The sequence below is a fragment of the Ictidomys tridecemlineatus genome, chromosome 8, assembly GCF_052094955.1.
Source record: "Ictidomys tridecemlineatus isolate mIctTri1 chromosome 8, mIctTri1.hap1, whole genome shotgun sequence".
NCBI lineage: Eukaryota > Metazoa > Chordata > Mammalia > Rodentia > Sciuridae > Ictidomys > Ictidomys tridecemlineatus.
The window spans coordinates 117,354,517-117,380,708 of NC_135484.1; the positions used below are offsets into that span (position 1 = coordinate 117,354,517).

Sequence of the window (26,192 nt, forward strand, 5' to 3'; positions counted from 1 at the left end):
AGCACTCTATACCACTGAGCCACAACCCCAGTCCCAGCATTTTTGTTTTTTTGAGCAGGGTCTCTCTAAATTGCTAAAGCTCAGTCCTTCTGCCTCAGCCTCCCAAATCGCTGGGATTACAGGCGTGCCCAATTGTTATTCTAATCTGCATTAAAATAGACCAGTACCTGGCATTTTCCTCATATGCCAATATTCGGCATAATTCTGAACACAAACGTACAGGCCCTGTTACAAGTGCTCTGTTGAGAAGAACACATGAAGATAAAGGCCAGAACCTCGCTAAGTTCAAAATCTATTAGTGGAAACCTTCTTTGACCTGGTTAAGAGTGTCTGGAACTTCTCATTAATGAGCGACCCTGCCTGTTTGGCTCTGGCTCTGGCTGTTTTACCCCAAGGCCCTAAAACGGGCTCTTCTGGGAGAATGGGGCACTTCCTGAAATAGGTTCCGAGCCAGAGGGAAAACTGAACAAAGTTACAAAGCACCTCAGACCCTGAAGCAGTTTTGCAATTTTACATTAAAAACTAACCGCCACAGAGGATGAACCACACTCCAGGGTTGGGATTTGCGAGCGCGACCTGCGGATCCCGGCTCCGCAGTCTGCGAGTCTCTGGCGCCGCCTGTTGGCCGCCGCGCCCAGAAAGAGGCAGGAGCTGGGAAGAGAAAGCGAAAGCCGCGAGGCCCCGGCGCCGGGCTGGGAGAACACCGCTGGCAGACCAAAGAGGGAAACCGAGTTGAGACAGTAGGAGCGGATTTCAGGCTCAGTCCCCAGCACCTAACCGACAGCCGCGCAGAGCTACATTCACGCCGCCGCCGCTGGTGAGTTTGTGCGCACGGAAACTTGGAGCGCGAGCAGGGGCGCCGCCGACCACCTCCCACCCCACCGCCCACCCAACGCCACACCCTTTGCTTCCCGATCCTCTGGACCCAGAGGAAAGGAAGAGAGCAGGGCTGAGCTCGCTTGGCTCTTTGGAGCTCCGCGGCGGCTGGCGCGGATGGCGGCGGGACCCGATTAGGGGATTTCTTATTTTTAAAGCGTGAGGCTTCCCAGCTCCCTCTGACGGGCAGAGTGCCGTCAGCCCTAGGAGGGACGTGCTGATGAGCACTGGGTACCCAGGGAATCTTACAGGTTGGGATCGGATGAAATGAGAAGCCAGGGGACCGGTGGTGGGGGGGGGGACACAGGGTGGCGGGGACAGAGAATGCTACTCCACTTCCCAAATTTTTCACTTTCTACCCGTAGATGGCGCTCCCTGACCTGAGGCCCTGGGCCTCCCTGCTGCTATTGGACGCAGTCTTACTCTGGCTGCTTCAGGGGACTCTGGGGACTTTGCTTCCTCAAGGGCTTCCAGGACTATGGCTGGAAGGAACCTTGAGACTTGGAGGCCTGTGGGGGCTGCTAAAGCTGTGGGGGCTTCTGGGATTTGTGAGGACCTTGCTGCCCCTGCTGTGCCTGGGGACCCCCTTGTTCCTCTCTCTGAGATCCTTCGTGGGGGGGACATTGAGTGCTCCCCCAGTCAGAGTGGCTTCAGCCTCTTGGAGCTGGCTGCTAGCGGGGTATGGGGCTGCAGTGCTAAGCTGGGCGATATGGGCTGTTTTGAGCCCTCCTGGAGCTGAGGAGAGAGAGCCGAGCCAGGAGAACAACAGAGACCTGATGTGGAGGTTGCTGAAGCTCTCCAGGCCAGACCTGCCATTCCTCTTGGCCGCCTTCTTCTTCCTTGTTACTGCTGTGTTGGGTGAGTGGGGCCGGGCATTGTGAGTTCGAGTCTGGTCAAGGGCCTTGGCACCAGCACATTCATCTGGTGTTCTCATGCTTTTTTTCAGGTGAAACATTGATCCCTCACTATTCCGGTCGGGTGATTGACATCCTGGGCGGTGATTTTGACCCTGATGCTTTTGCCAGTGCCATATTTTCCATGTGCCTGTTCTCTGTTGGGAGGTAGGTGATGGGCAGTTGGATCCCCAAGTCTATACAGGGGTCTTCACTTCTAAATCTATTTTGCACAAAACACAAAATACTTAAACTGAAATATACATGTATTTATCCACTATTCACTTTCGTCCACTCATTTCTTCCTTTATTCGCATTTACCCAATATCTTCAAAGTTTATAATACATTATTACCAATATGAGTATGGTTGGATGTAGTACAGAAGGAATTTATGTGTCAAAGGGAATGTCTTTCAGTTGCCTATCAACATTTCTCCATGAAATTCCACTTCTCTTTTCTGCCTCCTCCCTCCCACCCCTGTGTGTCTTCAAAGCATCTCTCCAAGGTGGACATATCCCTATCTCTCTCCACCCTTCAGTGTTCATTCATTTTGCAAATCCCGGAAGCTCTCACTCAGAGGCCTATCTCCCTTATTTCCAGCATCTTTACTCTTTCTTTTGACTTGCTTTCCCCTCTTTTTAGACATACACAAGAATCTGCTGTCACAAACAGGCTGGGACTGGATGAGGTGAATGAAGCAGCTAGGGTGCAAAATTTAAGGAGATGCTCACTTTAGCTTGCAACTGCTCCTTTTTCGTGGCCATACTTCCTTTCAAATACTCTCAAAAGCCAATTATTTCATTATGTCTTCATTCTATACATGGTACTTTCTGTTGGAACTACTCAAATGTGAACTTCTTATTGACCAATCCACTATCCCCCACCCCCTTCTAATCAGGCCACAGTTCTTTTTGGCTTCTCTGTAGCATTTGGCTATATTATAATCTCTTTATTGATCTCTTTCTGCAGTTAGCTTTTATGGATTCCCTTCCTACTTTCCAAATCATTCTGCCTCCTTTGAAGAGCTTTCCTCCTCTGCACACTTAAATATGGACTTTGCTTTTAACTCATTTTTTTGATCTTTAGTAACATTTTTCCTATTAAGCTAATTGAGTTCATCTCTGGATATTATCACCAGATCCATATTTCCCTAAGGATTGTCCCCTTATATCCAATAGAGTCCCTGTTGAATAGCCCACTCACACTCCGTGTACTCAGAACTCCAAATGTATCACACACTGTTCTGGTCATCCAGAAATTGGCTCTGTCTTTTCATTCATGAAACCATCAGTATCCTGGGCTCTGAGCGTCTGCACCATGGATATCTTCCTCATATCAAACACTAGTCCTGCTATTTCCTACTTTCAAAATGTTTCTTCTATATGTGTTTCTTTTCTTTTCCTTCTTATTTAGATCACCAGTCCAAAACCCCCCTGATTTCATGTCTGATCACCCCAACAGCCTTTTATATATGTAACTAAATATTATTAGAAGTCTGTGTTTTATAAACACACATTTTTATGTTTTTAAAAATATTTTTCCTTTAAGTTTTTTAAGTGTATTTTTTCAATTGTAGATGGACACAATACCTTTATTTTATTTGTTTATTTTTAATGTGGTGCTGGAGATCGAACCCAGTGCCTCATGCATGCTAGACAAGTGCTTTACCAGTAAGCCACAGCCCTGGCCCTCCTTTATAGTAAAATTTTGGTTGGTCGAAGGGGAAGTCTTCAAGAATGAAAGGCAGGGTCAGTGTGATTCTATGTCTCTGGAGAACGGAAGGGCAGGGAGATCTGTGCTGAATTCCCATAATGAAGTATCTATGATTATGAAGAAGGGTTTTGGAGCCAGGGAGAAAAGAGACCAAGACAGAGAAGAAGCCCAGAGGGACAACATAGAGGGAGGCCAGAAGCAAGCCCTGGGCTACTTCCTTTCACTTCTGTTGTATTCCGCCTTGCCTTGTGTAACACAGAGTGAACTCCATGAGCACTCATGAATTGTACATGTGATGACTTTGCTCCCACATCTGGCTTACCAGGTCTCTTTATTCCCAAACCTCCTCTTCTCTTCTCTGTCTCTCGTCTCTGTCTCTCTGTCTCCCCCCACTCTTCCTCTCTCCCTCTCTTTCCTTTTTGCTTTCCATGGTCTGCTGTCCCTAACTTTTGTATTTCTTTTAATTCTGGTCTTCTCTGCTTCTCTCGCCTCCCACTCTTCTCTGTGCCTCTGTCTCCTCTTCAACTTCCTGCTTTCTTCTCCCTTCCCACAGCTCGCTGTCTGCAGGTTTCCGAGGGGGCTCCTTTTTCTTCATCATGTCCAGAATCAACTTGCGGACCCGGGAGCAGCTTTTCTCCTCCCTGCTGCGGCAGGACCTCAGTTTCTTCCAGGAGACTAAGACAGGTGAGGGCTGAGTCAGGTCTGGGATTCCCCTGGCCATTCCTTGTCCCCAATACCCTCCCATCTTTACTATTTGCCAGGGCCCAGAGTTCTCTTCTGGGACAGTGTAGTGATGCACGTCTCTCTGTAAGAAAGGAGGGGTTTCTGTCGGTGGTGATGGTCAGGAGGGAGTTTTGGGGATGCTGCAGTGTTATGGTTTCCTCATCTGCTCTGTTGTTCTCAGGGGAGTTGAATTCACGGCTGAGCTCAGATACCACCCTGATGAGCCGCTGGCTTCCTTTAAATGCCAATGTAATCTTGCGGAGCCTGGTGAAAGTGATCGGGCTGTATGGCTTCATGCTGAGCGTGTCACCGAGACTCACCTTCCTCTCCATGCTCGAAATGCCCCTCCTAATAGCAGTGGAAAAGCTGTACAATATGCGCCATCAGGTATGTGTGGATGTTAGGGAACTGAGAGGAGAATAAAGCATAGAGGCGAGGAGTCCACATTCATAGCTGTAGGATCTCCTAGAGAGAAATCTTCTCTTTTCAGCCCTTAGAGTATATTATATATTTGTACCTTTTGCTTATTCAGTCATACATTGATGGACATTTGAGTCAGAAGGTCCATGGCCCCCTTAAACTGTAAGCAAACATGTACATGAGTGTGGGAATATACCAACTCCTGAGACTCTGCTTTCAATTCTTTGGGGTATACGTGCAGAAATATAATTGCTGGATCATATTGTAAATATATTTAATTTTTAAGGAACTGCTCTACTGTTCCACAGTAACTGCCCCATTTTACATTTCTACTAGAAATGTGCAAGGATTCCGATATTTTCATATCCTTGCCAATACTCACTTTCTTCTGTTTTTCTTTTCTTTTTTTAAAAATAATAGCCATTTTAATGATTGTGATGTAACTCATTATGGTTTTGATTGCATTTCCCTAGTGATTAATGATGTTAAGCATGTTTCAAGGGCTTATTGGACATTTTTGTATGCTCTTTGGAGGAGTATCTGCTCAATTTCTTTGCCCATTTTTAAATTGGGTTGCCTTTTGTTTTTGTTGATTTGTAAGAGTTCTTTACAGATTGTGGATGACATTCCCCTATCGAATATATAATTTGCAAATGTTTTCTTGCATTTTGTGATGGCCTTTTCACTGATAGCACCCTTTGATGTACCAAAGTTTTTAATTTTGATGAAGTCCAATTTATCCATTTTTTTTGGTTGCCTATGCTTTTGGTGTCATATCTAAGAAATCATTGCCAAATCATGAAGTTTTTCTCCTATGTTTTCATGATAGTTTTAGCTCTTACATTTGGGTCTTTGATCCATTTTGGATTACATCTTCACCTTTCTTAGCTAGCTCTCACTTCTTGGGAAAAGTATCTTTCCTTCCTCATCAGACACAGGAGGTTGAAGAATTACCTTATTAGAAGGCTAAAAACAAACAAATAAATAAAGCAAGCAAGCATATATCTCCCATACTACCTAACAGTGAGCACTCAATAGTATGGTTTTCTCCCTCCTTTACACATTATTCCTTCTGTAAGGAAAATTAAGGAAGAGAGTAAAAGAACCATTTGATGTTTTCTGTAGGTTGGGGAGTATCCCAAGGGCTGGAGGGTACCTGGGGCCTCCTGTCTTCTGTGGCATCACCGGGGATGTCGCTGTGCCACTCTTCCAGGCGGTGCTGCTGGAGATCCAGGATGCAGTGGCGAAGGCAGGGCAGGTGGTGCGGGAGGCAGTTGGCGGGCTGCAGACCGTGCGCAGTTTTGGGGCTGAGGAGGATGAGGTCTGCCTCTATACGAAGGCTATGGAGCGGTGCCGGCAGTTGTGGTGGCGACGGGACCTGGAACGTGCTCTGTACCTGCTTATACGGAGGGTGAGACAGCTGAGGGGCAGGATGAAGGCGTGGGAAGGGAAAGGAGAAAGGATGAGGGCGGGGAGACAGCAGGTTCTGGGTGTCCCTCACGAGTGTCTCTCACAGGGGCAGGTGCGGGGATAGAAAGCAGAGACCTTACAGCCTCTCCTCTTCCCCCCTCGCAGGTGCTGACCTTGGGTGTGCAGGTGCTGGTGCTGAGCTGCGGGCTGCAGCAGATCCTGGCTGGTGAGGTCACGAGGGGCGGGCTGCTCTCCTTTCTGCTCTACCAGGAGGACGTGGGGAACTACGTTCGAGTGAGTGAGGACCCACGTGCTCTCCCGTTTTACTCTGGTTTTCTCTCAGCCCTTATGGGTCTTGGGTTTTATTTCTTCCCCTTAAAAATACAAAACAAAATAGAAAACCCCAATTCACTTTGTTGTGGAGAATTTCAAGCATTAAAAAAAAAAAAAAAAGAGGGGTTGGGGTTGTAGCTCAGTGGTAGAGCGCTTGCCTCGCATGCGTGAGACTCTGGGTTCAATCCTCAGCACCACATAAAAATAAATAAATAAAAAGATATTGTGTCTTTATACAACTAAAAAATAATAATAAAAAAGAAAGTAATATAACAAATTCACATATGCCCAATACCAGCTTTAACAATTAACATCTCATGGCCAATCTTGTTTGGTCTGTATCCCCACTCACTTTCCCCACCATATTATTTTAAAACAAATTCATTATCTGTAAACATTTTGGTATATATCACTAAAATAGAAACGTCTAAAAAAATACTTAATCAAAAAGCTATTATCACCCCTAAAAATTGACATAATTCTTTATATGCAATCAAAGGTCAAGTCTCCAGTTGTCTTAGACATGGTGTAGTAGATTCCAGATAAGGTCTACATGCTGTGATTGGTTAATATGAATTTTAAATCTCTCAAAAAATTTCTCTCTTTGCAGTTTATTTGTTGAAGAATTAAGTGGTTTGTTTGGGAATTTCTTATGGCTTGGATTTTGTTGAAGGAATCTCTGGGTTTTTATTTATTTATTTGTCGGTACCAGGATTGAACCTAAGCCACTTAACCACTGAGCCACATCCCTAGTCCTTTATATATTTTATTTAGAGACAGGGTCTCCCTAAGTTGCTTAGGGTCTCCCTAAGTTGCTGAGGCTGGCTTTGAACTTGTGATCCTGATTCAGCCTTCAGAGCCACTGGGATTACAGGGTGCCCCACTACACCTAGATGTGGTTCTATTTTAGTAGGTTTCTCTACCTCTATTTTCCCTGCCCATTGGTAGACAAATCTTAAGTTTGTGAGATTCAGGATTCCTTCCTTCTTTCCTTCTTTTCCTTCCTTCTTCCCTCCCTCCCTTCCTCCTTCCTTTGTCCCTCCCTTCCTCCCTCCCTCCCTCCATCTCTCTCTCTCTCTCTCTCTCTCTCTCCCTCTCTCCCCCCCCCCTCTCTCTCCTTTCTTTTAGTACTTCCTAGGTGGTGGTGGGTTCTTCCTCCAGGAGACTTACGGTGTCTCTTGTGGTAATATCAGACTTTCATGTTCAATGCCTAGAACTGTTAAATTATTGGGGCTGCAAAATGGTAAAACTCTATTGTATCAGTTATTAAGAAAGACTTGTTCTCATCTATTATTGGGTTACCCAGTGATGCAGTTTGATTAGGAAAGGCAGAATGAGGATTAGGCCCTTTTCCTATATTTATCAGTTCAAAGCTAGTTACCGCATCATGGGTTTTATTTTGTAATTTCTCTGACATTTACTGATCATCTTTTATTATTGGGAACTGTGCTAGGTACTCTGGTGGCTCCAAAGGTGAGTTAGGTGCAATGTCTGCTTTTAAGGTGTTTCCTGTCTAGTCAAGCAAGACAGAACTGTGCATGAGGGATATAAAACAGTAATTTCCAAGGTCTGGCGATAGGCATAGTGCTGTGTGGTCAGAATATGGAATTTACATCCTCTTCATTGCAAATTAGAACACTGAGATGTTAGTGCCACTTTTAAATTCTAAATTTCACATTTAAATAAGGAGTATCTTTTTTGAGTGGGTGGAGTGTTGCAGGGGAGTGTGAGGAATTGGGAGGTTGGTTTCCATAGGATGTTTGCTTAGCTGACCTGTCCATTCTTGTTTCCCAGGCTCTGGTATTTGGTTTTGGTGATATGCTGAGCAACGTGGGAGCTGCAGAGAAGGTTTTCCGATACCTGGACAGAAAGCCCAACCTGCCTGAGCCAGGGACTCTGGCCCCTCCTACACTGCAGGGGATTGTGGAATTCCAAGACGTCTCATTTGCATATCCCAATCGCCCTGACCAACCTGTGCTCAAGGTGCCTGAGAAACGCCCCAGGGAGGGAACTTGTCCCTGGCTCCCTACTGCTTTTGGGTGATCAGGTACCAAAGACTGGAGATCATTTTCCTTTGAGGAGCTGATTTTGCTTCTGCTAGGAAAAGAAGGAAAGGGATGCTGAGGGAAAAGTGGCAGGCCCCTGACTCTCCTGATTTTCCAGGGGCTGACGTTCACCCTCCACGCTGGAGAGATGACAGCGCTGGTGGGACCCAATGGTTCTGGGAAGAGCACTGTGGCTGCCCTTCTGCAGAATCTGTACCAGCCTACAGGAGGGCGGCTGCTGTTGGATGGGGAGCCCATCTCAAACTATGAGCACCACTACCTGCACAGCCAGGTGGGTGGGGAGGGAGGGAAGGGAGTGGGTAGGAGAGGAGGATGGCTGATCCACAGGGAGAAATGCCAGGGGTCCATTCTGAGGGAGGCAGGCAAGGAGGAACGGAGGGTCCCAGCATAGGATTTGCACACTGTCCTCTGATCCCATTCCCTGTGTACAGGTGGCTTTGGTTGGGCAGGAGCCCGTGCTGTTTTCGGGTTCTGTGAGGGACAACATTGCTTACGGGCTGAGGAACTGTGAGGACGACAAGGTGATGGCTGCCGCCCGGGCGGCCCATGCGTATGACTTCATAAGTGAAATGAAGCATGGGATATATACAGGTACTCTTCACAGGTTGTAAGTCTGCCCTTTCAGTCAACAGAGAAAGTGGAGCTTATCCATGGGGTGAGGTTGGGTTCCTGTAACCTGTTTACTCCTTTCCTGCCGTCCCTCTGTTCCCATTCACCGTTCTTCCCCAGCCTCCCTCTCTTGCTTGTTCCCTTGCTTGGGAGCATCGTGGAAGTAGGGCTTCTTCCACACAGGCAGCCACGGTCCCCACCTCCCAGCCTTCCCCCACGGGGCCCTCTTACCTCTTGAAGGGCTTGTGGGAAGAGCTGCTGGGCACTTGTCTCTCTGCTCAAGAAGAGGCATCCTGATCCCTGTATCTGAGGAATGGAATTTCTCTGGTTTCCTCAGATGTAGGGGAGAAAGGGAGCCAGTTGGCTGCAGGACAGAAACAGCGCCTGGCCATTGCCCGGGCCCTTGTGCGGGATCCACGGATCCTCATCCTGGATGAGGCCACCAGTGCCCTGGATGTGCAGTGTGAGCAGGCCGTGAGTACCAGAGAGGGAAGGGCAGGGAACAGTGGAATCTAAGGGTCACAATTGAAGGATCAGCCCATGCAGAACTGGCTAGGGAGGACAGTAGCCTGCTGGTGCAAAGGGAGGCTGTGCCTATGTAGGGTTGGGAATGAAATGGAGAATGCAGTGGTGCGGGGGCCTACCTGATTCCTCCAAGGGTCCCTTTCCCATCCTCCAGTGGCAGCGGAGAGAAGGGCAGGGCAGACCCTTATCTACGGCCCTTCACACTCATCTCATGTTTCACGTCTTCTACACCCTAAGTCACTAGAGATGGTGCCCAGGCAGGTGGTGGTGTCCATGCTGTTCTTACCTTTCTGAGACACTGTGGTCCTGCCCCTTCAGCTCCAGGCCTGGAAATCTCGTGGGGACCGAACGGTGCTGGTGATCGCTCACAGGCTGCACACGGTTCAGAATGCTGACCAGATCCTAGTGCTCAAGCAGGGGGAGCTGCTGGACCACGCCCAGCTCAGGGAGGGCCAGGACATCTACTCCCGCCTGGTACAGCAGCATCTAGAGGAGTGAGGCCTCCGGACACTGGGACCTTCTCAGGACTATTGCTGCAACCCAGACTCAGAGAAGCTCCTGCTCTGAATTCCCCTGGGTTTTACCCTGAGTAGCTCTTCCTGGTGCTGGAAGCATGATGGAGATTTGGACCATGTGTACTTTTGGCAGGCTGGGGTGGGTGGGAGTGAGGGGATGGCGGATGGCTGTGGTGGGCTGTCTTGGGCTGGGTGGGCGCTGTCTTGTCAGAAACTTTTTTTCCCTTGGTTAATAGTTTTGCCTATGTGTAGTGTCTAGTGGCATAATAAATATGTTTAAAAATGCTTTTTCTTATATGTATATAAACAAGTACACATTCATTTAGAAACTATGGAAAAGGACAAAGAAGAAAGTCAAAACTACCCACCATTTCACTTTCCAGAGAGAACCAAGGTTACTGTTTTGCTGACTGCCCGCTGAGTCACGTATCTGTTCTTTGAAATACCAGTTAACCCAATATGACATAAATATTCATGGGTTGCCTTTCTGAATCCTTCCCCACTTCCATTAGTGCCGGCTTTTTTGGGGGAAGCTAGGGTTTTTCCCAAAAAAGCACAGATCTCTAATTAGCAGTATAAATATATTGATAATAGCTACCATTTACAGAGTTTTAATATGAGTAGGAACTATGACAAGTCATTTTTCATCACTATTAATCCTTGCCCCCAATACTATGAGGTTGGTGATTATTTATTATCCTCATACATGTGGAAACTGATTATATGACTTTTCCAAGGTTACACAGTGGTAGAGTTGGAGTTTGAAACCAGGTCTGAACCTACAGTCCACACCCTAAACTATCAGGGGTCAAAGGCCAGCGTCTCAGTAAGGCTCCTTCCTGCCCAGGGGAATCCAAGCCACCCTAAAACTTACAGTCTCAAATAACTAGCAAATAACAAAGTATGAACACTCAGAAATATATTTATAGAATGCAAAGCCCCTGATAGATCTAGTCCACATGGGTTCTGGAACTAGACAAAGACAAATGGCTCTGGTGGCTTATTTAAGCCAGTACATCAAAGGCAGGGGTAAGGTTTCAAGGGCAGAGTCTTGCTTCCTGATGTCTTGTAGTGAGCAGGTTGATTGACATCTTGGCAGGTCACACCCATCTCAGGTGCTATGTGGGCCACTGCAGAGTGGGAAAGCGATTCACATTGTCCCTGGATGGTTGACCAGAGGAAATGTCCACTGGCTGTTTCCAGACACCAGATGTCTCTAGCAAAATAAAAATCCCAAAGGCATGCAGCCAATAATCTTCCTCTAACCCATGCCTATAGTTACCAGTTGCTATCCAAGTAGTCCATTCAAATTGTTAATCCATCAAATGGATGGATTAATCCATCAATTAGGTTATAGCTCTAATATTCTAATCATTTCATCTCTAAACATTCCTGCATAAACACAGGAGCTTTGGGTGGACACCTCACATTCAAACTCATTTATCCTATTAAGCTATATAGCCATATCCTATTAAGCTATTAAGCTATTAAGCTATATATTGCTCCCCAGCGCATGGCCTGATTGACAATAGACAATTAATAATACATCTGTTGGATAAATGAATAAACCCCAGTCCTCCTTACAAGTACCAACCACCAAGAATCCACACTGCACACGTCACTGGCTGCTGGGAGGGACTTGTTTTGGAACTCTCTCTATTCTAGGAAATAGAAACTTTCACATTCCCGGAAACAGCAGGTACTTTCCAGTTTGGGCGATGAACTTGCCAGAACTGCTGTTTGGAATTTCTTCTGCCTAGCAGCTGCTGGGAGCAGGTAGGGTGAGAATGGAGAGCTCTTGTACAGCCTTTGTGTCATCCTGCTGCTACCCAGGAGCTCCGTTCCCACCCACCTCTCAGATTTTTTATAGAGAAACTGGCCTGAAATCAGGCAGTTAATCAGTGACAGTGAAACTGGATTTTCAGCCTCTGCTGTTGTAGTGGTGCAGTGACTCCAGTTGCCACCTAGTGATTTCTTTCTGGGTCCATGTCTCATGAATTCAAAGAATGAAATCTATGGGTATCAATGGAAGGTAAAAGTGAAAGGAGAAGGATTTATTTGAAGGAAAAAAAGAAGCAGAGCTCTTGCTGGGTGAGAGGGGATCCGATAGCAGGTTGCTGTCTTGGGGCTTATATAGCTTCTGGGCAGGGGCATTGACCAATATTTATGCTAATCAGGTATTGGAAAAGTGCTGTTATTGGTTAGGCATACAGTATTCTGATTGGTTATCCCTTAAGTCTGTAGCCTTCACTCAGATCTGTCCCACTTCCCTTTTTCTTCTGCCCCAGGACAAAGGAGTTGACTGGAATGTTGGGAATGTTTCTACAGGTTAATTTCATGGAATATTATTTAGAGATATTTATTTAGAGATGCTTTTCTGGGTGGGGACATATTCCCTTAACTGCTTGCCTATTTTATGATCTGTCTGTCCTATCCTGTTCAATAGAACAGGGAGAAAACTTAGGCATCCCAATGGGCAGTGCAGGAAGATGCAATAGAATTAAAGATCTTAAGATCTCCCCTCCCCCTACACCAATTTCTCATCTCAGAGGAAACACCCAGGTAAGCCTGTCAGGGATCCAGAAAATGTTCCCTGGTAGTCAAAGTATTCAGTGTAGACAGACAAATTCCTTCAAGTGTGATCTGCCTGGTAATTGCAGATATTAGTAATTCTAGTTTGTCCAGAGTTCCCTTCATTATTTCTCCTACTCTTAGCACTATGTGATTTCCTTGTCCCATAATTTCCCCTTGTTGTTACTCACCTTAAATTCCCTTTTTAAAAAAAATTTTTAGTTATAGATAGACACAATATCTTTATTTTGTTTGTTTATTTTTATGTGGTGCTGAGGATCAAACCCAGTGCCTCACATGTGCAAGGCAAGTGTTCTGCCACTGAGCCACAACCCCAGCCCCCAGTCTTACTCTTTCTAAAGGAAAATATGAGTGGAGAGGGATTTCTTTGGGCCCCAGAACAAAAACCCACCACTGCTCTGCACTCTGTGGAAAAGCATTTGGCTTCAAGTCCTTACAGCCCCTGCCCTGTGGGATAGTCTCTGGGAGGCCACACCGCAGTTGTAAATAAAGAAGAGGAAATGTAGAGTTGTCAGCATTTGAGGGGAAAGAAGGAGGGGTTAGGGAACAGCTTTTCCTTGGGTCCTGGTGTAGTGAGCTGAAGGACCACCCACTTGAGTCTGGTGCCATCTAGTGGTCCTCGGAAAGGGTTTTGAATCTAGAGTTTCATGGAATCTTATGATTTTTTTTATCATACTTATAATAATAATAACCATTCACTGGGTGCTTATGGTGTGCTTATGGCTATGATGGGTGCCTGGCATATACATCTTTACTTTATCATCAAAGCAATCCTATGCGGCAGGTATTACTATCTCAATTCTAAGCATGAGAAAATGGAGTTTCAAAAACCTTAACTACCCTGGGTCACACAAGAAGGACAAGGTAGGCTTTTACCAACTTTGCAACAAAACTACTTCAAAGAAGTTGTCTTTATTCTCTGGGTCTACTTATACTCCTACCGTTCTCTTTTTGAAAGACACAACTTATTTGTTTATTTAATAGGCAATATATTAATGGGATTTCAAATTGAAAAGACATAAAAATATACAGAGGACTGCTTCATGCCCATCATTCCCCACAGTTTTTAGGCAATCCAGCTCTAAGAGTTATGTTTATCATCTTAGAGAAATTTAATGTATATGTAAGCAGTGGTGAAATCAATATTTCTTCATATTTTCACAATAGTTCTCTAAATATACTATTGTAAATTAAAATTTTATGGTCATGTGGATTCAATTTTATGAAAGTATCATGTTTCATTTAGCCTGTCTCCTCCTGTTGATGGGTGGTCATGTTATTGGAATTCTTTTGCCATTGTAAGCAAGAAGGGGCAGGTTGAGGCTTATGCCTCTTCTCCCCTCATGCTTTTTATTGCTTCTGATAACACCATGTCACATCCCATGTACTATGACTCCTTTGTACATTTGATATTTTAAGCTGAAGGAATCTGAGAAATGGTGGGTTCAAGAAGGGCTTTTTGATCTTGCCCACCTCCTCTGAGTCAGGTTCTAGACCCTCAGGTAAGGTGGAGGGGGAGTGAGAGGAACCCAAACAAGCAAGACTAGCTTAGCTTTTCCCAGTTTGCTAAGTTCATACTTTTGTTCCATCACAATTCCCATGACTTTCTGTTCTTCATCAAACCTACTATAAATACACTCAGGCTTAATGTCACATAAGACTTATATTAAATAAACTTGTGCTCTTTTCTCTTGAATCTGTCTTTTGTTAGTCCAATTCACAGGGCTCCCTCTAGAGAACTTCAGATAGGTAGAGAAAGCAATTTCTCCATCCCTACAGTAACAAACAACTGCTATTTAAGTAAAGGTGGTTTCCTCACTCCGGAAGAAACTGTTGTAGGTTTGGGTGGTGCTCTAGCAGCTGCCCTCAGTGATGACTCAGTTGGTTAGACTGATTTATGTTTGATTTCACCACTTCAATGCAAGGCTGTGCTGGTGCTCCCTCTCTTTCTCTCCACCCCCCAGCCTCTAAAGTCAGACAAACCATCACAGGACCCAAAGAAAAAGGTAGTTCTCTGTCTCTGTGTGATTATTTCATGCAGCCCAGTTCACCCTGAGTGACCCTGAGTGTTTAGTCGTGGAATGCGACATTATCAGATATAAGTACATTCACTCCTGTTCTCTTTGAGTGCCATTTGTATGCAATATCTTTTTGCACCTCTTTACTTGTAGCCTATGTATGTTCGTAAGGTTTGAGTCTCCTGTAGGAATCATATGGTTTGATTTCACTTAAAAATGCACTTAGTCTTCTATATCGTTTGATTGGATAATTTAATCTTATCTATATTTGCATTTTTTTTACATTTCTTCAACATTTATTTGTTAACTATAATAGGACTTCTGAAGAATACTGAGAAAGGAGAAAAATATTTCCACAAATGCACCTATGCAGAATATGTTGATGTTTTGACATGATCAGGAAAATTAACCATTAATTTTTAAGCTGTAACCACTGAGCTATGTATATACATAGCTCAGTGATAGATTTCCCTGATCCTTTGCCCCATCCCTAATGTTAGGAAACACATCAAAATGTAACAATCCTTTTGTTAAAAAAATATCTTTCACCAAACACTATGGTTAATTTAAGATTTTCTTTTTTACATTTTAAATATATGTGGTTTATTGAATGCCAAGATTAAGTTCTGGTTTTAGTGTTGCTTTCAATTGTGCCCCAGCAAAGAGGGTCCAACACTTGACCCTTCTACAGTGGAGGTCCAAGAAAAGGGAGCATTTGTCAGTGCATGAATGTAAGGACTTACACTGCAATTTTAAAAAAATTGTCTTCTGGTTGTCTTGTAGATCCTTGGTTTTTTTCTTTGTCTGTTGATGCATTCCTTTGCAATCAAGTGATTTTTCCTTGTGATGTGCATTGATTCCTCAGTAAAAAACCCCCAAAAACCAAAAAATCAAAAAACCAAAAAAAAAAAAAAAAAAAAACAAAACCCCAAAACCAAACTTTTTTTTTTTTTTTTTTTTTTTTTTTAGTACCAGAGATTGAATTTAGGATCTTGCACATGTTAGGCAAAGAGCTCTAACACTGAGCTACAGCACCAGCCTGTCTTTATCTTGTTTTGAGACCGGTCTTGCTAAGAGTCTGCACTGGCCACAAACTTGCCATCCTCCTGCCTCAGTCTCTTGAGTAGCTGGGATTGCAGGTGTGCATGCCCACATCCAGCTGATTCCTTACTTTTTACCTTTTGTGCACCTAAGATAGATTTTTGTTTCGTGGTTACCACCAGTCTGACAAGAAACATCACATAGTTATAACAGGCTATTTTAAGCAACTTAGCTTTGGTTGCTAAAAATACCTACAAACCCCCAACACTCTACATTTTTACTCTTTCTTTCCCACATTTAAAAATTCTTGATGTCATTGTTTACATCTTTTTTACTAATGATTTTAAAACTTTCCTATGTTTTTGTGTTACTAATTATCTTTTCTTTCAGCTTGAAGAACTTCCTTTAGCATTAACTTGCAAATTGGCTCCTGTGGGGATAAACTCTCTCAACTTTTGTTTTTCTGGGCAAGTCTTCATCTTTCTTTCATTTCTTTTTTTAAAAAGTATATTTTTAGTTATTGATGGACCTTTTTCCCATTTATTTATTTATATATGGTGCTGAGAATCAGTGCCTCACACATGCTAGGCAAGCACTCTACCACTAAGTCACAACCCCAGCCCTCTCCTTTCTTTCTGAAGGTCAGTTTTGCAGGGTAAAGTTTTCTTAGTTGGCAGGTTTTTTTTTCCTTTAGCATTCAAATATAATATCTCATTTTCTCCTGGCCTGTATGGTTTCTGCTGATAAATCTACCATGTGTATATAAATTCCCTTATACATGCTATTTGCTTCTTTTCTCTGGATGCTTTCAGTATCCTCTTTGTCTTTGAGTTTTGACAATTTGATTATAATACTCCTTGGTGTATGTTGTTTAAATAGACTCTGGAGACCTTTGAACTTTCTATACTTTGATATTTTTATATTTCCTAAGGTTTGGAAATTTTTATGCTATAACCTATTTAAATAAACTTCCTACTCTTTTATCTTTTCTTCTTGTTAAAATTCTATGCTTATGTATTTGTTTTTTTGATGTTGTTCCATAAATCCCACAACATTTCATAATTAATTTTCATCATTTTTTTCCTCCTTTATATTTTTTCAAATAAACTGTTTTCAAGTTCACAGATTCTTTCTTCTGCTTGATTAATTTGCTGGATTGTGCTTTTCATTTCATTTATTGTTTTTTCAGCTCCAGGATTTGACTTTTAAAAATAATTTCAACTTCTTCATCAAATTTCTCATTTTAGTTATTTGTTTTCCCAATTTCATTGAATTATTTTTCATTTATTTTTCTGGAAGTCTGAACTCTTTTAAAATAATTCTTATTCTTAGTTCATATAGCTCCATTTGGGGGATTCAACAATGGTATTTGATGGTATGTGTCTCTTCACTTTCTCATTTTTGTTTTGGTTGCCTTACACTGATGCCTTCTTATTTGAATAAGCCTTTGGGCAGGCTGGTCTGCAACTGGTCAGCAGGTGGGAGAGCCTTGCACCAGGGTTCATTGGGTTGGGTGAAAGAATGGACCCAGTAGTGTGGACAAGCTGATTGATTGAGTCTGCAAGAATGACCCTGGAACCTAAGTACCCCAGGATGGGGTTGGAACCTGAGTTCAATGGAGCCTGCCTGAAGCCTGAGTCTACATGAGCCATCTGGCATTGGGCGGGGTTTGGAGCCTAAGTCTGAGGTGGTGGGTATGGGTCCTAGGTCCATGGACTAACCTAGAGTTTAGATCTTCAAGGGTGGTCTTGGATTTATGGAGTATGGCCTATCACCAGGGGATTTGCTAAACCAAGTCTGGACCTTAGGTCCTCTGGAGCCTGGTACCACCACAGGGACTGATATCGCCATCTGTCCTAGCTGGCAACCTCATGCTGGGTTCACAAAATCTGACTATTCCAATAACTTAAGTGACAGTTCTCCAACCTTAAGGGTCTGTGGAAAGAGAGAGAGAGAGCCACTAGAATTCTTTATTCTTATATAGGGGACACACAAGGGGAGTTTCCATGGAACATTCTATCCCCCAAATGGCAAAGGGGTAGGATTACAAAGGAACAGGTGAGTGTAACTCAACCCCAGTGGGTGACGCCTACTCCTGGAGCCACGCCTTGTTATCTGAGCTGGGGTAATACCCAAGTTATTGCGACCTGGCTCTACTGTGCCAGAATGAATGCAATAATTGTGCATCAAGACTTAAAGTTGTCTGCATCCAGGGCAGCTCCCGACAGACTGGTGTGGACCCCCAGGGCTGGCTTGGAACAATGGCAGGCATGGAGCCTGGAGCCTAGGATTGTAGATTCTGGCCTGGTTCTGGAGCTGGCCTGGAACTTAGGGCACTGGGGACTGACTCGGATCCTGTATTTGCTGGTGCTGTCCTGGAGGCGCCTCGCTAGATGCTAGCTCAGTGAGGGCTGACATAGGTCTTGGGGCCTTGGGAACCAGCTTGGGACTTAGATACACAGAATACTGTTCTGGAACATGATGTGGTGCTTAGATCTACAGGGAAGGGTTGAGTGGGTGGGCCATGGGGAAATCTTGGCATTGGATAGGCCTGGAGCCATTTTTTATGGGTGCCTACCTGTTGCTTAAGGCCAGGAATGCCAACTTGATGCTGGGGTGAACCTGAAGGGCTGACTTGGCACTGGGTGGACCTGGAAACTGTATCCACAGAGTCTGGACTGGAGGCTGGGCCTATGTTTACTGGCCTGATGATTGATCCTGCAGGAATTGGCCTGGTGCTGGGACCTTGAATATTGGGGCCACAGAGTCCAGCCTCGTGCTGGGGCATCCAGAGCCCGAATCCACCAGGCTGGCCTAGAGTCTTGTGACTACATTAGCCTCTCTGGCATAAGGGTCAATCTTGTTAGCTTAGTCCACAGGTACTGGCCTGGAGTTTGGGGACACAGGGGTTGGCCTGGCATTAGATAATCATGAATCCTTTACCTGTAGGGTCAGGCCTAAATTCCTTGACCTTCAGAGCTATCCCAGTGCTGGAGGTGGTCCAGACCAAGGCAGCAACAGAGACTGAGTTCACCAGGCTGACCAGGAGTCTGGGTCTTGGGAGCATGCCCAGCACTGGGGGCAACCTGGTACTGGATGCTTACCCCACTCTCCTTCCTCCATGTAGGTATCTCTTCATGATGAGCTGTAATATAAAACTGATTCAATGCATCTTTTCTTAATTCTGTGCTACATCCAGTTGCTATATCTATATTTTTTACCTGGTTTCCTTAGCTCTTTTGAAAGTATTTTCTTCCATGGGAGGTTGTTCTAAATGATGTTTTTGTCAGCCAAGATGTACTAGAGAGTCTTATTCTGCCATCCTGCTGACTGGAACTCCTCATTGCTTTCTTGTATTCTATCCTTAAGAAACAATTTTGCAGTATTTTATTCTTTTGAGAATCCTCTCTCCATATTCCTTTCTTTCTTTGTGTGGCTCTTTCTTGGCTTACAGGTAATCATACTCTCCAGGCTGTTATCTATTCTATTTCTTCTCTGATAACCACTTCACTAACTCCTCTTAGGACATATACCTAAGAATGCTATCCACTTTTTCTTTATTTACACACTCTCTGTTGTCAATGTCAACTATTCCATAGGAAGTTTTCAGAACAGTCAAGGGACAGTGCTAAGTAAGTATAACAGGACATATAAGAAGCAATCTGCCTCGTTCTTTATGCCTTGTACTCCATGCTATGGGGAATATGTATTTCTTCTTATCTTAGCCCATTTCTCACTTACCTAAACTACTCTCAGTGATTCTACAGGTGACCAATTTTTGAACAGTATAGCACAACTTTATGAAAGTATTCTGCCCAGTGCCTAATGATGCAAAACTCTTCTATCTTGATTGGTTAACAGTCTGAGGAAGTTTCCAATCCCATGGAGGCCAAAGAGTTATCTATACTCAATGTTTTTTTTTTTTCCCACTGAGTTTTGAGGCAAGTTCTATTCTAGAGAAGTTGATAATTTTACTGTCTCATTTACTGCCCTTCAGAATGAGCTCTGCATGGGCCCCCTGGGTGACAGTTCTGCTAGTGAATCTGATCAGGCTAAATTTCTCCATGACTCAAGACAGAGACTCTCCAGGTAAGTGCAGAGAAAGTCTTTCTGGGTGTGTGTGCTAGGATTGGCATGGGGGAGGGATGTCTTTCCTTATAGATCCAGGTCACTGGACGGAGTGGAAGTGGCTTCTGGCATCCAAAAGCAGAGTTCTTCCCATTGACAGAGAAGTGCTCTTTTCTTCTTTATCATGCACAATGTACCCTGGGAGAAGGACTTCCAGTTCCTAGACAAAGATTCAAGGATAGGAAGAAGGGAAACATTTTGTCTTGTTACATTTTTTATTATATCAATATCAGTCACAGCAACTGTAAAAGCTGGAGACAGTCTGAGAATAGCTGCCATTCTTAAACCAGGAGTTTATTATTCTGACAATTATAATGATTTCTGTCTTTATCTAGTAGGGGTGTTTATAGACAAATTGTACTGGAAACAATTTATTTAGTCATTTTTTTTATTAGATCTTATTATGTGGTCTCAGTTGTAGTAAGCAGTTTTGAGAAGTTGAATACATTAGTTATCCTTGTTCTCAGGTTACTGGGTACAGATAATTTGCCACTGTTATTTTTCTTGCTAAGAAGACAGGCTATGCAAACATGCAGTGATATTAGACCATGAAAGCACATATTTATGAGCAGAAAACAGGATGTACGGTGCTAAGAACAGAATCCCCTTTAAATGTCAGAGTTTCATTGAAGACAAAAGAGGAACTGACTCTGGGGAAAAGTATCATGGTTCTCAGAGAATAGAAACTACTTTGAGTTTATACTATTCATTAAGCAATATAATTAAAAATAATCGGTACAGATTTTAAATGATGATTAAAAATTCAGATGATTTTTCTTATTTAGACTATAAAGGGTAACAGAGAAAAATATAAATGTGGAAAAATTGGAGGTTGGAACCTCACCTGAAATTGGCTGCTGAGTGAGAGATGAGCCTGGTTGGCCCAGGAAAATCATCCTTATGGCTCAGCTGAGGAGTTGCCGAGGGCTCTCTGAACTTAGAAATAAAAGTAAATTTACAACTCAAGATCAACAGCAATTCTTCTTCAAGTCTCAAGTGTCATTTCTTCAGGAAGGTCTCCCCTGACCTACCTGCATCATTAACCTCATTTGAATTTTCTTTTACTATTATTAAGGACATAGGATTGAACTAAAAAATCTCAATGAGTCCACAGCACTTTGTAGTCACTGGTCAGTAGGAAGACCCTCCTCTCCTCCTTTGTCTCCATTATTACTCTCTCCTCTCCAGAGGTATTCATTCTTAGTGTGTCTGGTATGTCTTGAACATGAGGGAGGCTTTTAAAAATATGTAGTCTTATTTTTCTGCATATATTTGAAGTTTTAAAAATGTGTCTTTGTGCATTGAATCACATTCTGTTTCTTTTCTCCCTAAACATTATACTTTTGAGCATACTGATGTCAAAAGCCTCCTCTCAGATCTGTGTGGTCTGACATAATGTGGCAGGAATGGGACTTCCCAGAGGGGGAGGCTGTTTCATGGTCTCCCTCCTTTTCTTCCCCCCGTAGAAGATTTTGTGATTCAGGCAAAGGCCGACTGTTACTTCACCAATGGGACAGAGAAGGTGCATTTTGTGGTCAGATTCATCTTCAACCTGGAGGAGTATGCACGTTTTGACAGTGATCTCGGAGTGTTTGTGGCATTGACAGAGCTGGGGCTGCCTGATGCTGAGCAGTGGAACAATCGGCCTGATATACTGGAGAGGAGCAGGGCATCTGTGGACATGCTCTGTAGACACAACTACAATTTGGGGGCCCCCTTCACTGTGGGGAGAAAAGGTGAGGAGAAAGATGGGTCTAGTGGGGGTTCAGGAGTCTACTCCACGAGAGCCTGGCTACGGTTCTTCTTCCTTATGACAGGTAAATTTCTGCTTCAGGATAAATGGGTTACAGGTCAGAGAGTCTGTGAATATGTTCTGTCCCCAGCTATCTGTGAGTCACTCATTATCCTCACAGCTCAGGTCACTGTGATCTTGGTCCCAGACCTCCTAGGTTCTCAGGGTCTTCTCTCAATAGAAGGGGTGATTGTAAGAGGACTTGATAAGATCTAAATACTCTTCAGGGGGCATTGAAATAACCTATTTCTTAGTCTTTGAGGGATGCAATATCTCTACACTTTTATTTTTCACTTGGGTGATCTGGGATAGAGATTGGGGTAGTGATAGCCCCTAAAGAAGCTCCTGCTCTGGCTTGGCTGGTCTCATTTTTCTCTCCCTTCCTAGTGCAACCAGAGGTGACAGTGTACCCAGAGAAGACCCCATTCCTGCATCAGCACAACCTGCTGCTCTGCTCTGTGACAGGCTTCTATCCAGGGGACATAAAGATCAGGTGGTTCTGGAATGGACAGGAGGAGAGAGCTGGCGTTTTGTCCACTGGTCTTATCAGGAACGGAGACTGGACCTTTCAGACCATGGTGATGCTGGAAGTGACTCCTTCACCTGGAGATGTTTACAGCTGCCTTGTTGAGCACCCCAGTCTGCCCAGCCCCGTTTCTGTGGAGTGGAGTGAGTAGTTTCTTGTACTCTCTGGGCCTGACTCAGGATCAAACATTTACAAGCTCAGTGTCACTTCCCCATTTATCTTGGTCACAACACAATTCTTTCCCTTGATCTGGGAGGGTCACAAAAATCAGAGTCTTTGCTTTAGGATGGGAGAAAAGAGGGCAGCTATTGATCTTCAAGTCTTCCAAGAAATAAGGAGGTTTAATCATCTCATTATTTGCTTCCCCCTCTGGGAACTACTCTCCTTTATGGAATATAAGAATCAATAAAAAGTGGGAGGCAACTCTGTAGTTGCAGACTTTGACCTCAGAGTGCCACTTCTAATATTTTTCTTCTCTATATAGCACTGGTGTCCACTATAGACTTTGGAATTTTAAGAAGGTGCACCAACTACTGGGTGCTACTCACTAACTTTAAACTTGTTTTCTGCAGGAGCTCAGCGTGAATATTCTTGGAAAAAGATACTCAGTGGAGTTGGAGCCTTCCTACTTGGGCTAACCTTCCTTCTGGTGGGGATCATCATCCATCTCAGGGCTCGTAAAGGTAATGAGCCTCTGAAACCTTACCACCTGCCCTGTTTCTTCCCTGGTTTCTGACTTTCCCTACATCAAGATTTGAGGCAGGGAAGACTGTACTTCACAGGGTTCACTAGGATCCCTGAAGCCAGAAACAACCCTAGGGTGAGCAGACACAAGTTTTGACAGTGCAGGCCATTCCCCATCCCTCAGAATAATCAAATTTGGTCCTAAATGGAATGGTCCTAAATGGATCATTTCACTGTCTCTTTCCAGGATCTGTGGAGACTCAGTCTGGTGATAAGGTAATATCTTTTCTTCCTTGTCTCTGTGTGGCATCTTCAGACAGTGCATTGGCTAGAGGGAGTCAACGGGGTAAAGGAGGCAGAGGGTGGCCCCGGCTGGTGGTATGTCTCCTGAGTTCCTGGAATGGGGGGTGGGGTTGCTTCATGAGACCTTCATCACTGTTTCCGCAGATCTCAAGAGCTATTCTACAGAAGCCAAACTCTGGTCCTAATCAAAGCTTCTCTCCTGAAACCTGAAGTAGTGCTGTGGCTTAGGAAAGGACATTGGAGAGGTCACTGTTCTGGGATATTTTGTTCCATGATCCTTGGAATCCTGAATGGATTTTGGAGTTTTGTGCTGTGAGATCATGCATCCCCCAACTCTGTCCTTCCTCTCATTGTGTGCTTTATTAGTTCCCATTCCAAACACATGGTTCAGAAATTTCCAGAAGACCTAACTCTTTCCAGTCCCCAACTATGCTTTTCTAGAGCCCAGCCCTAACCCCCACAATTCCTAAATCTATCTTTCAACTGCAGTCTCCACTGTCTTCAGAGGACAGATGCTCAGTTGCTGTTTCCATTTACTATTTAAAAAAAACAATTATTGCAAAATAAAACAGAAATATAGATAACCACACAAAATATATGATTTAATGGATTAAGGCAGAACCCCTATATTCACCATTTAGGTCAAGAAACAGCACTTTTCCAGCCACTACAAAAGTTTTCATGTGCCTCAGGACAATCAAGTCTCTATCTTCCCATTTATGATGCTCTCTTTCTTGTAGTTATTTATAGCCTATTCACCCAAGAGTGATTCTTGCACACCACACTTAGTTATCTTTTATGTCTCCTAGATCTCAGGTTTCTCCCCCATCCCATCTTTTCATTATGATTAATTCAGGAAAAGCTCCAGTCATTTGACCTGAAGTACTTCCCACACCCTGGATTTTGGTGCCTGCATAAACATGGTGCAGTTTAACATGCCCCTTTGCCCTCTGTATTTTTTACCAATTAGCATCTGGTGCAGAGGTGGGATTAGACTCTGGTTTGATCTTTTTGGAAAATCTATTGGTGGCTGTGTAATCTTTCACCAAAAGACATGTAATTCTACTTGCATAAGAAGAGTTTTATGATGTTAGCAACCATTGATACTAATTGCCTAGTTCTGTTAATATATTTGAGATTGCAACTTGGTGATTTTTCTAGTTTTGTAATCCCTTCTTTGTTTATTCACTGTATACTATTTGCTATTTTCACTGCATTATTTGCATTGTGGGTGCAAAATCTATAGTAAGTAATACTGTTGGTGCCTTAGCTCAGTTGAAGGACTGATACCAAGCTCTATAGGTAAGTCTTGTATTCTTCACTGCCATGCACTTTCAAACAACAAATGCCAGTTTTGCTTAAGAATGGTCTTGATGAAGCAATAAAAATCATTCATTTTGCTAAATCTTGAACCTCAAGTATATATTTTTAAAGTCAGTTTGACAAAATAGGGAGCTTTCCTGTTGCATACAGATGGAAAGGCAGTTGTATCATGCTTGAGTTGTGAGTGGAATTAGCCCCCTCACCATTTAATGGATCATCACTTTTCCTTGAAAGAATAATTGAGAAACAGTGTGGTTATTTAGATTTGGGCATTTGATATAAGTTTTCTCAAAATCAAGCAAATAGGCCTATTACCTGGAGGAAAATTTCATTGACAATAAAAATTGTATTTTCAAGAGAAAATTAAAAAAATATAAAAAACTTGTTTGCCACATTTCTTCTTCTAAATATTTGCCTGATGTTATTGGTGATGATTTGAGCATACATGGTTTTGAAAGCATTGTTTAATGAAATGTGTTAACATTTTAAAGATCTGCATAACTCCATGAACCAATAATTTCCAAATAATCAATGCATGATGTGGCAAAGTGGAAGGATAAAAGATCCATTCAAAGTGTAAGATAAACCAATTAATTTTTAACACAACAGAACATGATAAGTTCATTGACAAGTTTTCAGATTCTATTTTGAAACTAACCTGTAAAATTCTGCTGCTTGCTGAGTTTTAATATTGTAGAAGAATATCCATAATATCTGAAAAACTATTAAAATTCTTCTCTTTCTAACTACATTTCAGAGCACAGCCAAATTTCTTCATGTACTTCAACCAAAAGAATGATTGTTACAGTTTGAACAGAGAAGAATACATAACCAAGTTGTCGTTACTAAGTCTCACAGTAGAGAGTTTAAAAATGAAAAACAATTTCTTATATTTCAGTGTTGTTCTGGGCTGAAAAATATAGCTATTTTCCACAAAAATATGCTATTTGTGTGACATGTAATGCATTTATTTCTGCTATTTAAAGACACACAAAACAAATATTAGTGTTGCTTGACATAACCCATATAAACCGAAGTCCATTTCTTCTTCTAAAAATTTTAATCAACATATAGAAATTGTACATATTTTATGGAGTGAGGTTTCAATGCATGTAGACATTATGTGATGTTTAAATCAGGGTAAGCATATCTGCTTCCTGAAACATTTATTATTTCTTGGTGGTGAAAGCATTAAAATTCTTTCTGATAGTTTTTTTAAACATATAGAACAATTATTATTTATAGTCACCCTACGGTGAAATAGAACACCAGATGATATTTTTCTTTTCTATATTTTAGTTCCCATTGATCAACATTTACCCATCCTCCCCACCCCCTTAATCTCTGCAGCCTCTGGTAACCACTCTTGAGTCCTATGAAATTTGACTTTTTTTAGGATATACATGAGTGAGATCACATAGTACTTGTTTCTCTGTGCCTGGCTTATTTCACTTAACATAATGGTCATCAGTTCTATATGTTGTCAAAAATGACAGGATTTCGTCTTTTTTTCTGGATAAATAGTATTCCACTCTGTACCAGAGTTCTTTTAGCATTCTCAATTTTTAAGGGATTGTGATACCAAAAAGTTTGTGAATTACTGACATAGTCATTGTGTTGTTTGGAACTCTTTATTTAGTAGATTCTTCAAGAAGTTGCTGAGAAGTGTATGAAACTCTCTGGTTGCAATTCTGGAGTTGT

General features: G+C 43.1%; 2 protein-coding genes across 3 annotated transcripts; both read left to right on the forward strand.

Annotated features, from left to right (window-relative positions):
* Window positions 1-618: 618 nt before the first annotated feature.
* Window positions 619-10,369, forward strand: Tap2 (transporter 2, ATP binding cassette subfamily B member). Its single transcript, XM_005318843.5, has 12 exons — window positions 619-817; window positions 1,242-1,734; window positions 1,823-1,937; window positions 4,037-4,167; window positions 4,388-4,593; window positions 5,840-6,037; window positions 6,202-6,330; window positions 8,164-8,352; window positions 8,533-8,706; window positions 8,867-9,026; window positions 9,382-9,518; window positions 9,888-10,369. The coding sequence occupies exons 2-12, from the start codon at window positions 1,242-1,244 to the stop codon at window positions 10,065-10,067; spliced, it is 2,112 nt and encodes a 703-aa protein (XP_005318900.2). The 5' UTR covers window positions 619-817; the 3' UTR covers window positions 10,068-10,369.
* A 1,393-nt stretch (window positions 10,370-11,762) lies between these two features.
* On the forward strand, window positions 11,763-24,026 carry LOC101961309 (HLA class II histocompatibility antigen, DO beta chain). 2 transcript variants are annotated; one of them, XM_005318844.4, is made up of 7 exons: window positions 11,763-11,860; window positions 19,733-19,824; window positions 21,330-21,599; window positions 22,043-22,324; window positions 22,754-22,864; window positions 23,113-23,141; window positions 23,313-24,026. In XM_005318844.4, exons 2-7 carry the CDS (start codon window positions 19,734-19,736, stop codon window positions 23,376-23,378), a joined length of 849 nt encoding a protein of 282 aa, XP_005318901.2. In that variant the 5' UTR covers window positions 11,763-11,860; window position 19,733; the 3' UTR covers window positions 23,379-24,026. The 2 variants fall into 2 exon arrangements, with proteins under 2 accessions (XP_005318901.2, XP_077876356.1); XM_078020230.1 differs by having other exon boundaries at window positions 21,333-21,599.
* Window positions 24,027-26,192: the final 2,166 nt, after the last annotated feature.